The sequence below is a fragment of the Heloderma suspectum genome, chromosome 7, assembly GCF_057233095.1.
Source record: "Heloderma suspectum isolate Gila_16-S chromosome 7, 16-S_ref, whole genome shotgun sequence".
Taxonomy (NCBI): domain Eukaryota; kingdom Metazoa; phylum Chordata; class Lepidosauria; order Squamata; family Helodermatidae; genus Heloderma; species Heloderma suspectum.
This window is the reverse complement of record NC_139464.1, coordinates 6,567,654-6,582,141: the sequence shown is the minus strand read 5'-3', so window position 1 is coordinate 6,582,141 and position 14,488 is coordinate 6,567,654. Positions and strand designations below refer to the sequence as shown.

Genomic DNA, 14,488 nt, shown 5'->3' with positions numbered 1-14,488 from the left:
GCACCTGAAAAGTGCTGTCGTATCCCCCTCAGCCTTCTCAAGGCTAAATATACCCAGTTCACCCAATCTTTTCTTGTAGGACTTAGTTTCTAGTCTCCTGATCATCTTTGTTGCCCTTCTCTGAAGTCATTCCAATTTATCTGAATACTTCTTGAAGTGTGATGTCCAGAAATGGACACAGTATTTGAAGTGAGGTTTGACCAGTGCAGAGTAGAGTGGAACTATTACTTCCCATGATTTTGAAACTACCCTTCTATTGATGCAAATTGCACTTGCCTTTTTTGCAGCCACATCACACTGTTGATTCATATTCAGCTTGTCTTCGACTACAACTCCAAGATCCTTTTCAAACATACTACTTTTTCCTAAATGACGAACTTTTCACTTGTCTCTGGTGAATTTCATTCTGTTATTTTCTGCCCAGTTTTCTAATCTATCAAGATCATTTTGAATTCTGTTTCTGTCTTCTATGGTATAAGCTATCCCTCCCAATGTTGTGTCATCTGCAAATTTGATAAGCATTCCCCCACCTCTTCCTCCCAGTCTTAATAAAAAAATGTTGCAGAGTACAGGACCCAGAGCCACCCTGCAGCATCCCACTCAATACCTTCCTCCAGTTTGATGAGTAACCATTGATCAGCACTCTTTGTGTACGGTTCTCCAGCAAGCTGTGGATTCGCTTAGTAGTAGTGCCATCTAGCCCACACTTAACTAGCTTGCTAATCAGAATATCATGGGGTACTTTGTCAAATGCTTTGCTGAAGTCAAAATATATTATGCCTGCAGTATTTCCATGATCTACTAAGGAAGTTATCCAGTCAGAAAATGAAATATGATTAGTCTGGCAGGACCTGTTCTTGACAAATCTATACTGGCTTCCAGTGATCATTGCATTAGTGTCAAGGTGCCTACAGACTGAGCACCTTATAATCTGCTCTAGAATCTTCTCAAGTATTGATGTTAGACTGATTGGTTTATAATTACTCAGATCTTCCTTTTTGCCCTGTTTCAAAGATAAGGACATTTGCTGTCCTCTAGTACTTGACCCATTCTCCAGGATTTCACAAAAAGAATAGATAGAAGTTCTGAGAGTCCACCCGCTAGTTCCTTCCAACACGTGAGGATGCAGTTTATCTGGACCCTGGAACTCATTTAAGGTGCTTAGATATTCCCTGACCATTTTTCTGTTAACCTCAAGTAGCACCCCTACCCCTTCAGCCTGTTCGTCACATATGCCAGATGGGACACAGATCCTCTTTTGGGAGAAGACTGAGCCAAAATAGGAGTTGAGCAGTTTCACCTTTTCTTTGTCACTTGTCAGCATTTTGCCATCTTGGCTGAGCAGGTGGTCTACCATTACTTTTGTCCTCCTGTTACTTTGAACATATCTGAAGAAGCCCTTTTTCTTAGGGAGAACAGGCTGTATTTCAAGGAAGCTTGTTTGCTGTCATTGAGGAATGCCTGATAAATATTCCAAGGAATTCCAGGATTTGCTGCAACACAGTCTGAACACCAGTGGCATGTGTATAAAGATTGGATCCCTCCCAGGTGTACCATCAGGCTGGCAGTTGCATCAAGCCCTTTTTGTGCAGGGGTGGAGGTGGAATTATGTTACTGGAATTTAGGAAAATTGCATTTTTAAACATCACTCGGATAAGAGGTGTCACAACCAAAAGCAAAACCAGGCTTATATTTTGCGAAAGATAATCATAATCATTGGTTTCTGTATCAATACTTGCCTTGTCTATATTACAGTCTAGCTAAGGCAATAAAGTTGGGAGTTAAAATGACTTAAGTTTTAGAAACAATAAGCTGAGATCTATCTATCTATCTATCTATCTATCTATCTATCTATCTATCTATCTCCAGGGAGTTGTCAGTTGCACAAAAAATAAAGGAAACAGACTTGATTTTACCTAAAGTGCTTTTCCGTCTAGAGGGACCTCTTAACTGTAGTCACAAATCACCCTGAATGCTTTTCTAGAAAGATAAAACAAGTTAAATTTGTATATCACTCGGCAATCTCTTGCTTCTGAATTGGATATGAAATGGAGATTTTAGCTTTCCCCCTGCATCTTTAGGGCTCCCACCCAGATCTTTTTCTTCTGTTCAGAACTTTCATAGCAGGCTGTGAACAGGCAAGCTGATTTCCCCCCTTTTAGCTTCATTAAGGTCTTGGACTTTTTCCCCTGGGGCATCTTCTGGGGCCATGGTCCAGCAACCCAGAGATGTACCTTACTTTGCATTTTGATGTGCAGAAATCTCTTTAGCATTTTACAAGAATGAGCACTGCGGTTGTTATGTTAAATAAGTGTAATTACCATGTGTTAAGGGAATTTTCCATCCTTGACTTGCCACATGACTTGCTCTCTCACACTGTGAAAATACACCCCGCAGTGCTTTTTTTTTTTTTTTTTACCTTTATGGGTTTTTCCTCCATTTCCCCCTGCCCACACGAGATGGTTTCAATTGGGACTGCTGAGAATGGAGTCAGATTCTCTTGTAAATTTACATCTGGATGGTTCTTTTCTTGATGAAACTGTTTAATGAAAATTACCTGCACAGACCTGGATCACGTTGGTCCCCTTGGGCCACAGGTGGAGCATTAACCATTTATTGAGGCCTGCCAGTTATTTGATCAACACCCTCGTTTTGTCGCCTTCAAGGCAAGGGTGGGCTGCGATGATGCCCTGGTGATCTTGTATTTCAAAGAAAGCCTCACTGCCTGATTGTGTCAGTTTAGGCTCAAATGACACGTTGCACAGACACTTTCATCATCTCTGTGTTTGCATTTTAAAATCAAAATCAGCCCGGACAGGCTGTGAGTGAGCAGAGCAAGGGTGCATGGGAAGAGTCACCATTTTCCTGCCTGGCAGTGCTGGCTCCAGATTTCTGGTGACACTTGGGCAAGACGCCCTCCATGAGCCCCCTCCCTCAGTGAATCTACCTTCTCATTGCCATTGTCACCAGATGTTATTCCATTTCATCCTCTTTCGCATCATTCCTACCTCTTGCTTGCTTGCCAGGCAGAGAGCCAGGGAGCCATGTGGCCACAGCATCTCCTGCTCCTCCTCACCACCATCACTGTTGCCTGGGCCAGAGCAAGAGGCCGGTGAACAAGCAGGTTGCAATGGTGAAAAGGAGGAGCAACTCCAGGGGGCTCATCAGTGGGCCCCTGCTGGAGTGTGGGGCCTTGACAGGTACCCAACCATGCCTACAATTGTCCTATCTTTGTCCCTGTGGTCTGGACATTTTTCAACTCAAAATGGCTTCCCTGCACTAGTTTTTCACCCATGGAGGAGAGAAATATTTTGTCCCCATATTTTTCTCTTTGCAGGTGAAAGGGAAAGCAGACTGGGAAGGGCAATTCTGAGGAGAAAAACAACCAGATAGGAAAAGGGTTTTGCATCCTCTTTCCCACATACCCAGACTCAAAGCCTGCCCAGACTGTTTTTTGTTTTCTAAATGCAGCAAAATGAATTATGGAACTCCATGTATCATTAGTGGAATGGTCGGGATTGCTGCTAGACAATGCATTTATAGACAATGCAGAACAAAATGGTGAAGCCATAGTTGACAGAACCACATTTTCAAAGTGTAGGGGTTGCGCTGGAACAGGGCAGGCGACCTGGTGTCCTCCAGATGTTTCAGACTATGACTTCCATAAGCCACAGCCAGTAGAGCTAATGGCCAGTATTGTTGGCACTATAGTCTGAAGCATCTGGAGGGCACCAGGTTGCCTACCCCTGCTCTGGAGCTTTGATCTTCATTGTACAGAGTGCTTAATGGAGCCAGGGGAGCCTAAAATGAAGGGTATCCATTACTTGAATAGGAGCTGTCGTGTTTTAGAACAGATGATATGCCCTTAAGATAAAAGGACAACTATTAATTCTAGTGGGAGTTCATTTCTGAACAACAGGGTAGGATGCAAACAATATTGATTCTGCCCGCCCTGGAAATCACTGGTTTAACTCTAGTTCCATTTGACTCGGCCAACATAGTAATGATGAGCCTTCTTCTCTTCTGATGTGTTTCAGATTTATTCAAGAGATTGAGCATGCTTTGGGACTCAGCCCAATGAAGCAGTGCCCACTCCGGGAATTCCTCACTATGTATATCAAGAACATCTTTCTTAACCAAGTCCTGGGAGAAATTAACAAGGAAATAGAAGGGGCCACTAAGATAACCGATCCACTGAAGATACTGGCCAATGCAGACACCATGAAGATGCTGGGTGTGCAGAGACCTCTCTTGCAGGTAACAGTACTGACCAGTACACTTCTGAAAGGGCTTTGGTGAATCTTCATGGGAAGGGCGCTCCACAACTGTGGAAGAAACAGCAAAGACACCGTACCATGTATCATCTTTGGACAGATTTGAACATACAGATGGTATAGGCCAGGTCTGCATGCCTATCAGACTGCAATTCCAATTCATGTGGTAGTGGTAAAGACAGTGTCTCCTCCTTCTACCCTGCACCTAATTTAGTATGTGATGCAGGTCATACATGGGTAACCCTGACTTGTACAGTCTTCCCCTGCTTTGTTTGAAGGGGAAGATTTCTGTGAATCAAGACCTCCATGTGAGTTTCTGCATTACATGTTATGTTACATGCATGGTGGAAGTGGACAGTGTCCATGAAACCTTATGCCAGAATTAATCAATTCATTAGTCTTCAAGCTCCGACAAGACTCTTTGTCATTTTTGCTGCTACAGACTAACACAGCTACACTCTAAAAAATGTTACGTTAGGTTCATGCTAGAAGTGGAGTGGGGGGTGGGGGACATAGCAAAAGAAAGCATTGCTATGCACCATTGCCATGCACATTGGCTATGTGGGCAGTGTAGTCAAGAGGGCACCTTAGATATCGCAACGTGACATTTTCCATTTAGAGCTTTGTACATCAAAACCAACCTATAGTCTTTTCTTTTTTTTTTTAAGAGGAAGATCTGCTCCCACACTTACATGCTATCACTTTCTCACCTAAGCCACCTGGCATATGGTCAGTGGAAATCACATCCCATTTCTGATTCATTCCAAATACAAGTTTCATTAAAGCAATTGTCCTTTTAATTCATTATCTCTTATTACCACAACTACCCATAAAAAACAAAGCCAGTGTATGATTTATTTGTTTTTTTAATATCCTAGCAGACATTAAAAAAAAAAAAAACTGGCTTACTGCACAGAAGGCAAGTGGTTCAAGAAAAACTCTTGCCGGTTTGTCTCTACAAACAGTCTATATAGCAACTCCCCATCCTCGTGCCCTGCAGATGTTTTGGACTACAACTTCTGGTATGTCTGACCATTGTCCACGTTGCCTGGGGCTGATGAAGGTTGAAGACCAAAACATCCTGTTGGCACCAGGTTGGGGGAAGGTTAATTTATAGATTTTCAAGCTGACCAGAGCCTCTTGGCCCAAAATGGGAATTTGTCTTTCAGTTGCTCTGGGAATTTTCCAAATGACTGCTCCCCATGTAGCTGGGTCTGGCATGATTTACATTGCAAAACCACAAAGGAAAATGGCCTTTTTCTGTATATGGTAGCAAGCCAAGGTACCAAAAGGATTTCTTGGCTTTCAACTGGAGAGAAAATTCACATGTAAATGGAAAATGGTGACATGTGGTAAAATGGTTTTTGTTCAAGACTATCTAGCTGGTAGTACATTGCCCCTTTGAAGTATGTTCATACTGCATAAGAAAATATCCTGTCCCATATACTTCGTAAGGATCCTGCTTCTCCTCCTTTATCGGCTCTAGTTAATAGCTCTTCTGTGAAAATCTAAGCGTTCTCCAAAATAAGACCTTGTCATTAAAGCTCTTGTGAATTCTGCAGGACAGAAATGCCAAGCATGGAGAACTGTATTTGACATCCTACAAATCATTTTGATAAATCAAGTTTCTGTTCTTCATGTGATTGGTAAATAAAACTTTGGGCTCCTGTTGACAGATAGTGAAGGCTACAGAACCCAAGGGGAACTGGGTGCGGCTTATCAGACCAGAATATTAGCAGTCAAGAATAGTTGAGTTCAGCTGGTTTGCTGGGGCTCTTCCACAATAGCGGCACTTAGAGCCTTTCTCCGCGAGGCTTTTATTGTGTGCTAACGATTGCTCACTCACAGTAGTCTGTGAGTCCTTTACACAACATCATTATCCTCTAGAATCTCTCCCATGCTTTGCAACCATTATTGGGGTGGTGGTGTTCCCTACGAAGAAAATGTAGTAGTATCTAGAAATGGCAGAAAGAGAATCTCATGACATTGCACAATTCTGCTATACCACAGTGCCATCTAGTGGTTGTATAATAAACTAATAGAAAAGCAGAGAAAGAAACTCCCCGGAAAAAAGCCCGTGTAAGGGAGTCGATCTTAATCTTGCAAAGAATCCAGATGCAGAAGCCTCAGTAAAGATGTGGGATAAAAGCCTCATGTAGAAATGCCCTTATTCTCCAGCGGTGGTTATACATCAGTTTTTCAGCCAAGGCACATCCATCCCAAGACATGTACACTGCAAGCCAGAACCTATGAGGGCCATCTAGATAACAGTGTGGTGCAGTCGGTTGTGTGACTGTGCCATTGGTAGTGCCTGATCACCCATCACCACAGAGTTTTCTTTAATGCCCCTGTTTCCTGAGATGACGCACTTTGCAGTTCCTTCTTTTCCCACCTGAGAACTGGCAGTATGTGTCCTTGGGACGACTGGGCCTTCTTGACACGGCTTTTGGATGTCCCAAGGCTGGTTAAAAATAGATTTGATTCCTAGCCACCCTTGAGAGAAGTCTTCCTTTCAGATTCGTCATACATGATAGACTGTAAACATTTTTGACAAAGGCATCATGATAGCGGACAGTCTAGTAAAACTCATTCTGAAGGCTGCCTGCACAGCTGCTTCTTCCATAATGACTTGCTTGAGATAATGAGGCCGTTGCTGGGATTGGCTTTCTCTCTCGCTTCTGGGGGAGATCACTTGTGGCTCTCCCTAGAAAACGTCGCTACCAGCCGTGAAGGCATACTGTTCTCGTCTTGTCAAATTACTGTACATTAATCAGATGGATGTTGGGGACGAGCGACGTTCAAATGGCCACTGACTGCTGCCAAGCGAGTTTTGTTGTTTAGTGCCATAAACAAATGAGTTTTCTTTCAGGTCCATTTGCAGGCATAATCAGAAACTATTAGGCTGCAGTTGTAGCCGATCAATCGTGCATTCCTTGCTTCTCAAGGGTGAACGTGACCTTTGAGACATGAGTGAAAATTCTGATCAATAAATAATGCTTTGCAGCAACGTAATAATTTTCAGTCTTCTCAGAAGTGCTTTTTTGAATATTTGCACATGCACGTAGACACACTTTCTATTATTGGTAGCTAAACTGAGACACCAAGAGGTTGTTTCACAGCCAGGGATAGCTTGGATCCTATCATAGATATAGCTGAAGACAAAGTTGAGGATTAATTGATGCAGGTTTGTTTGTTTACTTGAAGGCTTACATTTTCCCCTTTTGGTCCTATTTGGATCCCCACAGCAGCTAATAACAGGAGTATAAAAATAACACATTTAAAAACATGCTCACCAATTACTGCTAATTTACAAAGGTTAGTTTTGCATCATTGGAGATTTGGTCAACACTTCTGTGGATTTTTTAAATGAATTAGTTCCACTGCCACTGTGTTATTAAATCGGGACTGAAATCTGTACAAGTAAATTCAGGGGGGGTACACATCTGTCATGGTACAGTAGTGGTAGTGAGATATGCATCGGTTGCATAGACCTCCGAGCTGGCTCCCTACAGAGTGTGTAGGGCTGTCCTGCAGGAAAGATACCTTCCTTTTCCTGAGATAGTTGCAGCATTCCAGTGTGCTGCAACATGGAATTGGGCACAAGCAGGTGCATTCAGAGAAGCTCAATACCTTTTAGTGGTGGCTCAGACTGGAACTAGATGCGACACCAATAATGGGACTGCTGCCAACAACGCCAACCCTGTGCCATGTTCCCCCTCTTCTCCCCATAACATGTAGTTAAGGAAACACATCATCCCCCCCTCCCCCTCCCAGTACCACACACACACACACACACACACACACATATAAACCCAGGAGTAGCTAATAATGTGGAGTCGGGCCAGGAGAAAGCATGATGTAATAACCTGTCTCCTTACCTACACTTTACAGGTAGAAGTAGAGGAACTCAGTATCTCTATGCAGATTGCCACTTTCAGCTGCAACCCTGTGATCACTGTACTGTCTGGTTCCACCCTCAGATAATTTGTCTGGGCAACAACCAAATTTCTGGCCTTGTCTGTTTGGCTTTCTTGGTGTTTTCCAAGTACTTCATGCTCCCCAGCTTCTTTTTTAACCTCTTCCCCAGTCTCTGGCTGTCTTCATTCGGTATTCCCTGGTGCACAGTTAGGGTAACACTCACCAATGAGGCCTTATACAGAAGAAGAAAAAACAAGATGCTAGGAGCTAGCAAATATATTGCAAATGTTTAAGTCACATTCAGTGCACAAATGCCAACTTTGAAGTACAGAGCCACATAGGATGCAATAATGGCCTCCTGACAGTAGAATACAAAAGTATATTTTTCTATAGATTATATTTCTGTATTATGTATGGCTCCTTGCAGGTTGTCGTCTGTGTCTCGAATGCTGCTTGAGCATGTTGTTACTTTTTGCCCTATCTCTTAATTTCTGTTTTTGTAAGCCACTGATTTGGATAGCATTATTTGGAGACTTGAGAGCAATTCCTTTCCCCCCCTGCTGTTGGTTGTGTTATCTTTACCCTATAACATGTAGTTTGGATCACTTGCATGATGCAACTGGAGCTGGAATAATCTGCTAACCTGCTGGCCTGGATTATATCAGTCTGTGGAGAGCTTATATAGAAGATCCTGCCTCATGGTAGAGGGTTGGTCTTGACCGTCATGACCATTTCCCTACCTGTAGTTCTGTGGGAAACCTGTGGGAAACAGAAAAGTTCCACTTCCCTGCTGTGCCCCAGACTGTCATCGGTATTGTGGGAGAGCAGTTAGCACACCTGGGTCAGTGAACATATGGGGATAAAGAACCAAGAAGGAAGTGTGTCATAGCCCCAGAGTCCAGCAGTGACCTGGACACAGAGGCTGAGGCACCAGTGATGCCAATAGAGGAGGCATCAGGCCTGACCACCACTGCAGAACTGAAGATCCTTGAGCCCAAGACGTCAGAGACCCCTGAGCCTGGACCAAAAACTGCAGCCCCTGAGCCCAGTTCCAGCAATGAGCCAGTACACCCTCCTCCAAGGAGCCAGCACACCAATGCAGGGAGCACTCCCAGCATGAGCATTTGGAGAGACGAAGGAGTGCTAGGCTCCCGGTCAGAGGCCTGTCCCTTGAAGGCTGTCCACTTTGTAGGAAAGGGGTGGAGTGTGTGTGGGGGGAGGCCTCTGGCTGTCCAGGCATACAAAGCTTCGGTCTCATCTCAGACCTCCTTGGTGCTGCAACATCCAGCCTGCCTCGCTGCACTGAGCCCCATGAGCTACTCCTTGGGGTCAGAACATGACAAATGGTCTCTTTATGTAGATTTGCATATAGACAACACAGAGAGGAGATAACAAATGTGGGTGGAAACTGCACACATGGACAGAACTTTCTTTGAACATTTTGCGGTTGTAGCGCCCATTGCCAAAGAGACAAGCTGCTTTTTTAAATTGAACGGTTGCTTGTCTCTTCACCATTATGAGCTGGTGGAAGTGTCATAGAAGGCTCTGGTTGCATTTATTTATTTATTTATTTATTTATTTATTTATTTATGTGCTTGTTAACCCATAACCATAAGATCTCTGGGTGATATGCAATTAACAGGTTACAACAAATTAAAAGCATAATGTCCATATTATGCAAACTGGTACAACATTAAAATCCAATGAAACACAAACAGAACCAAAAACAGAGTAAACATAATACCAGCCTTAGTCATATGACCTAATCAACAGAAAACTCAAACAGCTTCATGGGGCTAGAATATATACCAGCCGCCATAAAAAAGGAGACTGAAGTACTATCAATATTTAAATTATGTTAAAATAATGATAAAAGGCCTGAGAGGATAAATAAGTGTTTGCCTGGCACACAGAGAGATTAACATAAGCCTCTAGGTGAGCCTTTCTATCTAGGAGAGCATTCCATAACCGGGGGCCATTGCTGAAAAGGCCCCCCTCCCCCCTCCCTCTCATTCGATGCATGACTCCTAACCCTTCACATATGTCTCTTCTTTGGATCATAGTTTGCAGTGGCTGAGAGGCATTCACAGATCACTTTCCTTCGATTAAGCTGGCCAGAGTTGTGTATCTGTGCTGTTTTCCCATCCACCAAGAGGGTGGCTGAATGGTCTTTTCTCATGCAGGGACAGGGAGACTGAGAAGCTACAGTGGTGCAATTCTGCCTGGCCTGATGCCCTCACTGACCCTCTGAATAAGCTGACATCATTTGCTCCATCCTAGTTACATTACTGGGTGAGAGCTCCTGCAAGTTGGAGGGCACTCTTGTAGCTGTACCTATCCCGCCCCCCAGCACTACCTGCCCTGGATCCAAAATGAAGGCCTTAAGGAGAAAGAAAGCCTTTCCACACAGGACATGCAGCAGTTGCTCTGACATCGGTGCAAACTGGATCAGTTTTGGCCTGTAATTCATTGAACAGTCACCAGTAAAATAACTGAAACATTCTCACAATTTGGCATTTTACAAATGTGTGAGTATGCATGTGTGCGCGTGTGCACACACATGTTTTTCCATCAGCACCTCTTGACATTTCGTTTATAACCAGCTTTTCATCTGACCTGGCCTCAGACGCACACACTGTGTGATGGATTATTTTAATTAGCCCAATGGCATGGACAAGCTTGCCTTCACAAGGCAAATATTGTGCTCATAAATCTTCATTTTTTGCCCTTCGACCAGATCTATGTGGCTGCTCTCATCCCGTTGTCCACAGCCAGGAGCCGGTTGGCTGGGAACTGCTCAGATTTGATTAAAGGTGTTTCTCGGTAGCCTGTTTCAATCCATACAAAAGCCAGAATGACCAAGGCTGAAATTCTGAGAACAAATGAGCAGCGTTTTAACCACACCAGACCATTCAGTCCACCTACCTCAGTATCCTTTCTCTCACCATTGCTTAGTACCAGACACTACAGCGAAGTATTAGTGATCTCTGTCAACCTCCTCTAGTTTCCAGAACTCATAGGCTTCATCATAGCAGCCATTGACATTTATGTTCTTGATTAGTTGATCTGAACCCCATAGACAACACCTGCAGCAGTCAGCCCTAATGAGCGGTAGTGCATCCAAGTGTAGATTTAAGATGCCAGAAGGCAAGAATTACTCAATTTTGTTTTGAATTTTGACTACATTTGATATTCTCAAAGAGTGATGGGAAATGCAGAGAAGTCTTCCATAGCTCAGGTTGGCAGTCAGGTGGATTGGGAGCCAGGCAGAGGAGGACACCGACACACCACAAGACATCTTCCATCCACCCTCTCCCTCTGAATTTGTTGCTTTCTTTCATTATCTCTGGGTTGTTTAAAAAACAGAGCTCTTGCCAATCGCATAAAATGCTCAAAGCATTCTACAGCAGATTAGGAATGTATGGATTTTGTTAAAACCATTCTGTCTGTGTTTCGTGGATTGTCAGGCATCTTTCATTCTGTTGTCAAGACACAAACAGAATTTGATTTTTCTTGGCCAGAATTTCATTCTACTTGCCCTAATTCACATTAGCGTTAATACACACTTGCGCTAATGTGATGTAGTTAATGTGAATTAGTGCAAATCCCCCCCCCCCCGTGAAAAACAAGTCCACAGAATCCACATGACTTTCAAAAAGGTTGTCCACTGTGGTAATCTACAGGTCAGATTCACAGAAATCTGAACTCATTTGAATCAGTTGCAGATTTCTCCAACATCCCTACAGCAGGTAAAATACAGAGGAGGGAGATGCAGTAGTTTCAGTACAGTGCAGTAGTTGTTGCAAAGGCTGTAGCTCATACAAGGGCTATCACTCAGTGGTACAGCACATCCTTTGCATGCAGAAGGACTCAGTTTCAATCTCTGGCATCTCCAGTTAGGTTTGGGAAAGACTCCTGCCTGAAAACCTTGAGAGCTGCTGCCAGTCAGTGCCGACAGTATTGGACTAGACAGACCAAGCCTCTGACTCCGTATAAGGCAGCTTCCTGTGTTCCTAGTTTAGGAGACTACCTAAGTTAGCATCAAGTGAAGAAGGTGTGTATGCAGTTGTCCATTAATTGTATGATAGTTTGCAAATCCCCAGGAACCCATAGATATAAAGGAAGAGGTTGGGCAATGACTCCTAAGAACACAAGAAAAACCATGCTGGATCAGGCCAAAGGTCTATCTAGTCCAGTATTCTGTTCACACAGTGGCCAATCAGCTGCCCACGGGAAACCCACAAGCAGGACATGAGTGCAACAAATCCCTCCCGCTCATGTTCCCAGCAACTGGTGTACATGGACACACTGCCTCTGATACTGGTGGTAGCATATAGCCATCAGGACTAGTAGCCATGGATAGTCTTCTCGATATGATTCTCAAACCTATGTTCCCCAAGTTAGGCCCCAGAGTGAAGATTTAGTTGGTTCACATCTGCATGTACAGAGTTTGATTACTCAGCACTAACTTTGTGAAGTGTCCCAGCTGAAAAGTACTATGTCTGAGTGGGCATCAGGTGATATCACAGTACTCTCTGCAGTGATTCAGTTAATGGCTCATCCACACATACAAACCCACCTGATGCTATCTCTGACTATGCATGTGTGAACCAACTGGTAAGGGCATTTCCAAACATTACACAGTAGCAATCCTAGGTTTGTCACAAGACTCTCAGGGTCCAGGTTTCTTCCTAAAATCTCTTAGGCATACACCTAAAAATAAGCAAACTATAACATATGAACTGACTCCTTGAGTCATTCATGAACACTTCTGAGTGTGACAATAGTGTTGGCTCACACATGGCAGTCTCTGAATATTCTTGTTGTAATTTCTATTTTATGAAACATTTTCAGAATCGCAACCCTTGAATCCTGTGTGGAATTGTTAGCTTTATTCCTTTCTCTTTGTCCATATGTTTGAGGGAATTATCCTTTAACGGAATGACTTGAGGGTTGAAAATTACTTTGGACATTAACTTTATTTCCATTTTTAATCATTGCATTACTCGTAGAATATAATTGCAGATGTGGCATAGGAGGCAGGCACAAGGACTTCTGCTAAACTATGCAAGTTGTAAAACGTCTGCTACTATTTAGCTTCTGATTTCCAAGCTCCTCCCTGCTCTTAATGCACATAATTATACCTGGGTGGCGTTTTTTTTAAAAAAAGTGTAACTGTGAAATGTGACAGCAAACTCTCGCACAGAGACAAAAGCAAGATTAATCGCTTCTCAAATGGAAAGCTAAAGAAGTTGTCTTCTGAAGGGACCTCCCCCACCCCCCATTGACAAGGGAGCATTCAGTGAAGGGAGGATTGAAAGAGCAATGAGTTTTGAAGTAGAGGATTTTGCCACTCAGAGAATCAAAAGCAAAGCAGAAGTTTTGCAAGCACCGTGACCGTGTTCTGAGTATTCATTTTTAACATGTTGCTGCTAAATTACATCTTAAAGAATGTGAGCCTGCAAATAAAAATACTGCCTCTTATTTGCTGCGGTAGAAAATAACCCCTTTTGCTTTAAATAAATGCACATATACAGTACATCCCCACATAGCTGTCTGACAGGAGGGCTGAAGATCTGTGCTGTGATGTTGTGTGAATTGCAACCTGAAGATACAAAATATGGCAGCGTCATAGAGATGACCTGATCAGTGCGGCATGAGCTCTTGATTTGTATAAAGTACAGCTGCAATCATACAAGGGTGGCCGCTTCTGCATCGCCAAAAAAAGAGAAGAAACGCGTCACCAAAAAAGAAGACAAAAGAGGATACAGATTTGACAGTTTTGAAATAATTTCTAGAACTTAAATAGAAGTTCAGTACATCTCACCATAGCGGGTAAGACTGTGACCAGGTGACCTGTGGGCCTGCTCCATTTGCTTTCTGGGCACTAACTGTCGAAGGCCCCTGCCTGCTTTCCCTTCTTATGGTTCTTTATCTTTACATTTATGGTATATATTTAGGGGGTTAAGTCCTCTCAAAGGGGCTACCGATGATTAGTTTGTTAGTTTGTTTACGTGATTCATATCCCGCACCTTCAAGATAAATGTATATTCCCAGGGTAGCTAACAAGGTAGTAAGACGCAATAAATATAATAAAAATAATAAAATGAAACATATAAACTAACGCAACAAATTATAATAGCAACAGTATGTTCAAGTAGACTAGTTAAAATGCTAACATTAGCTGACAGTAACTCATAAAACATCAATAACACAACATTGTATTGGTAAGACAAAGACTAAAGGAATGCTTACTTTTGAATCTGTTCTGGCCCTGGTAAATTCCTACAATAGGG

General features: G+C 43.1%; 1 protein-coding gene across 3 annotated transcripts in view; it reads left to right on the top strand.

Moving 5' to 3' along the window:
• Positions 1-14,488, top strand: part of EXOC4 (exocyst complex component 4) — a 545,732-nt gene that overhangs the window by 436,379 nt on the left and 94,865 nt on the right. For all 3 annotated transcript variants that reach the window (XM_084809036.1, XM_084809035.1, XM_084809037.1), the window contains one exon: positions 4,038-4,257. In XM_084809036.1, coding sequence (XP_084665162.1) covers positions 4,038-4,257 — 220 coding nt within the window. The remainder of the gene's footprint in view (positions 1-4,037; positions 4,258-14,488) is intronic.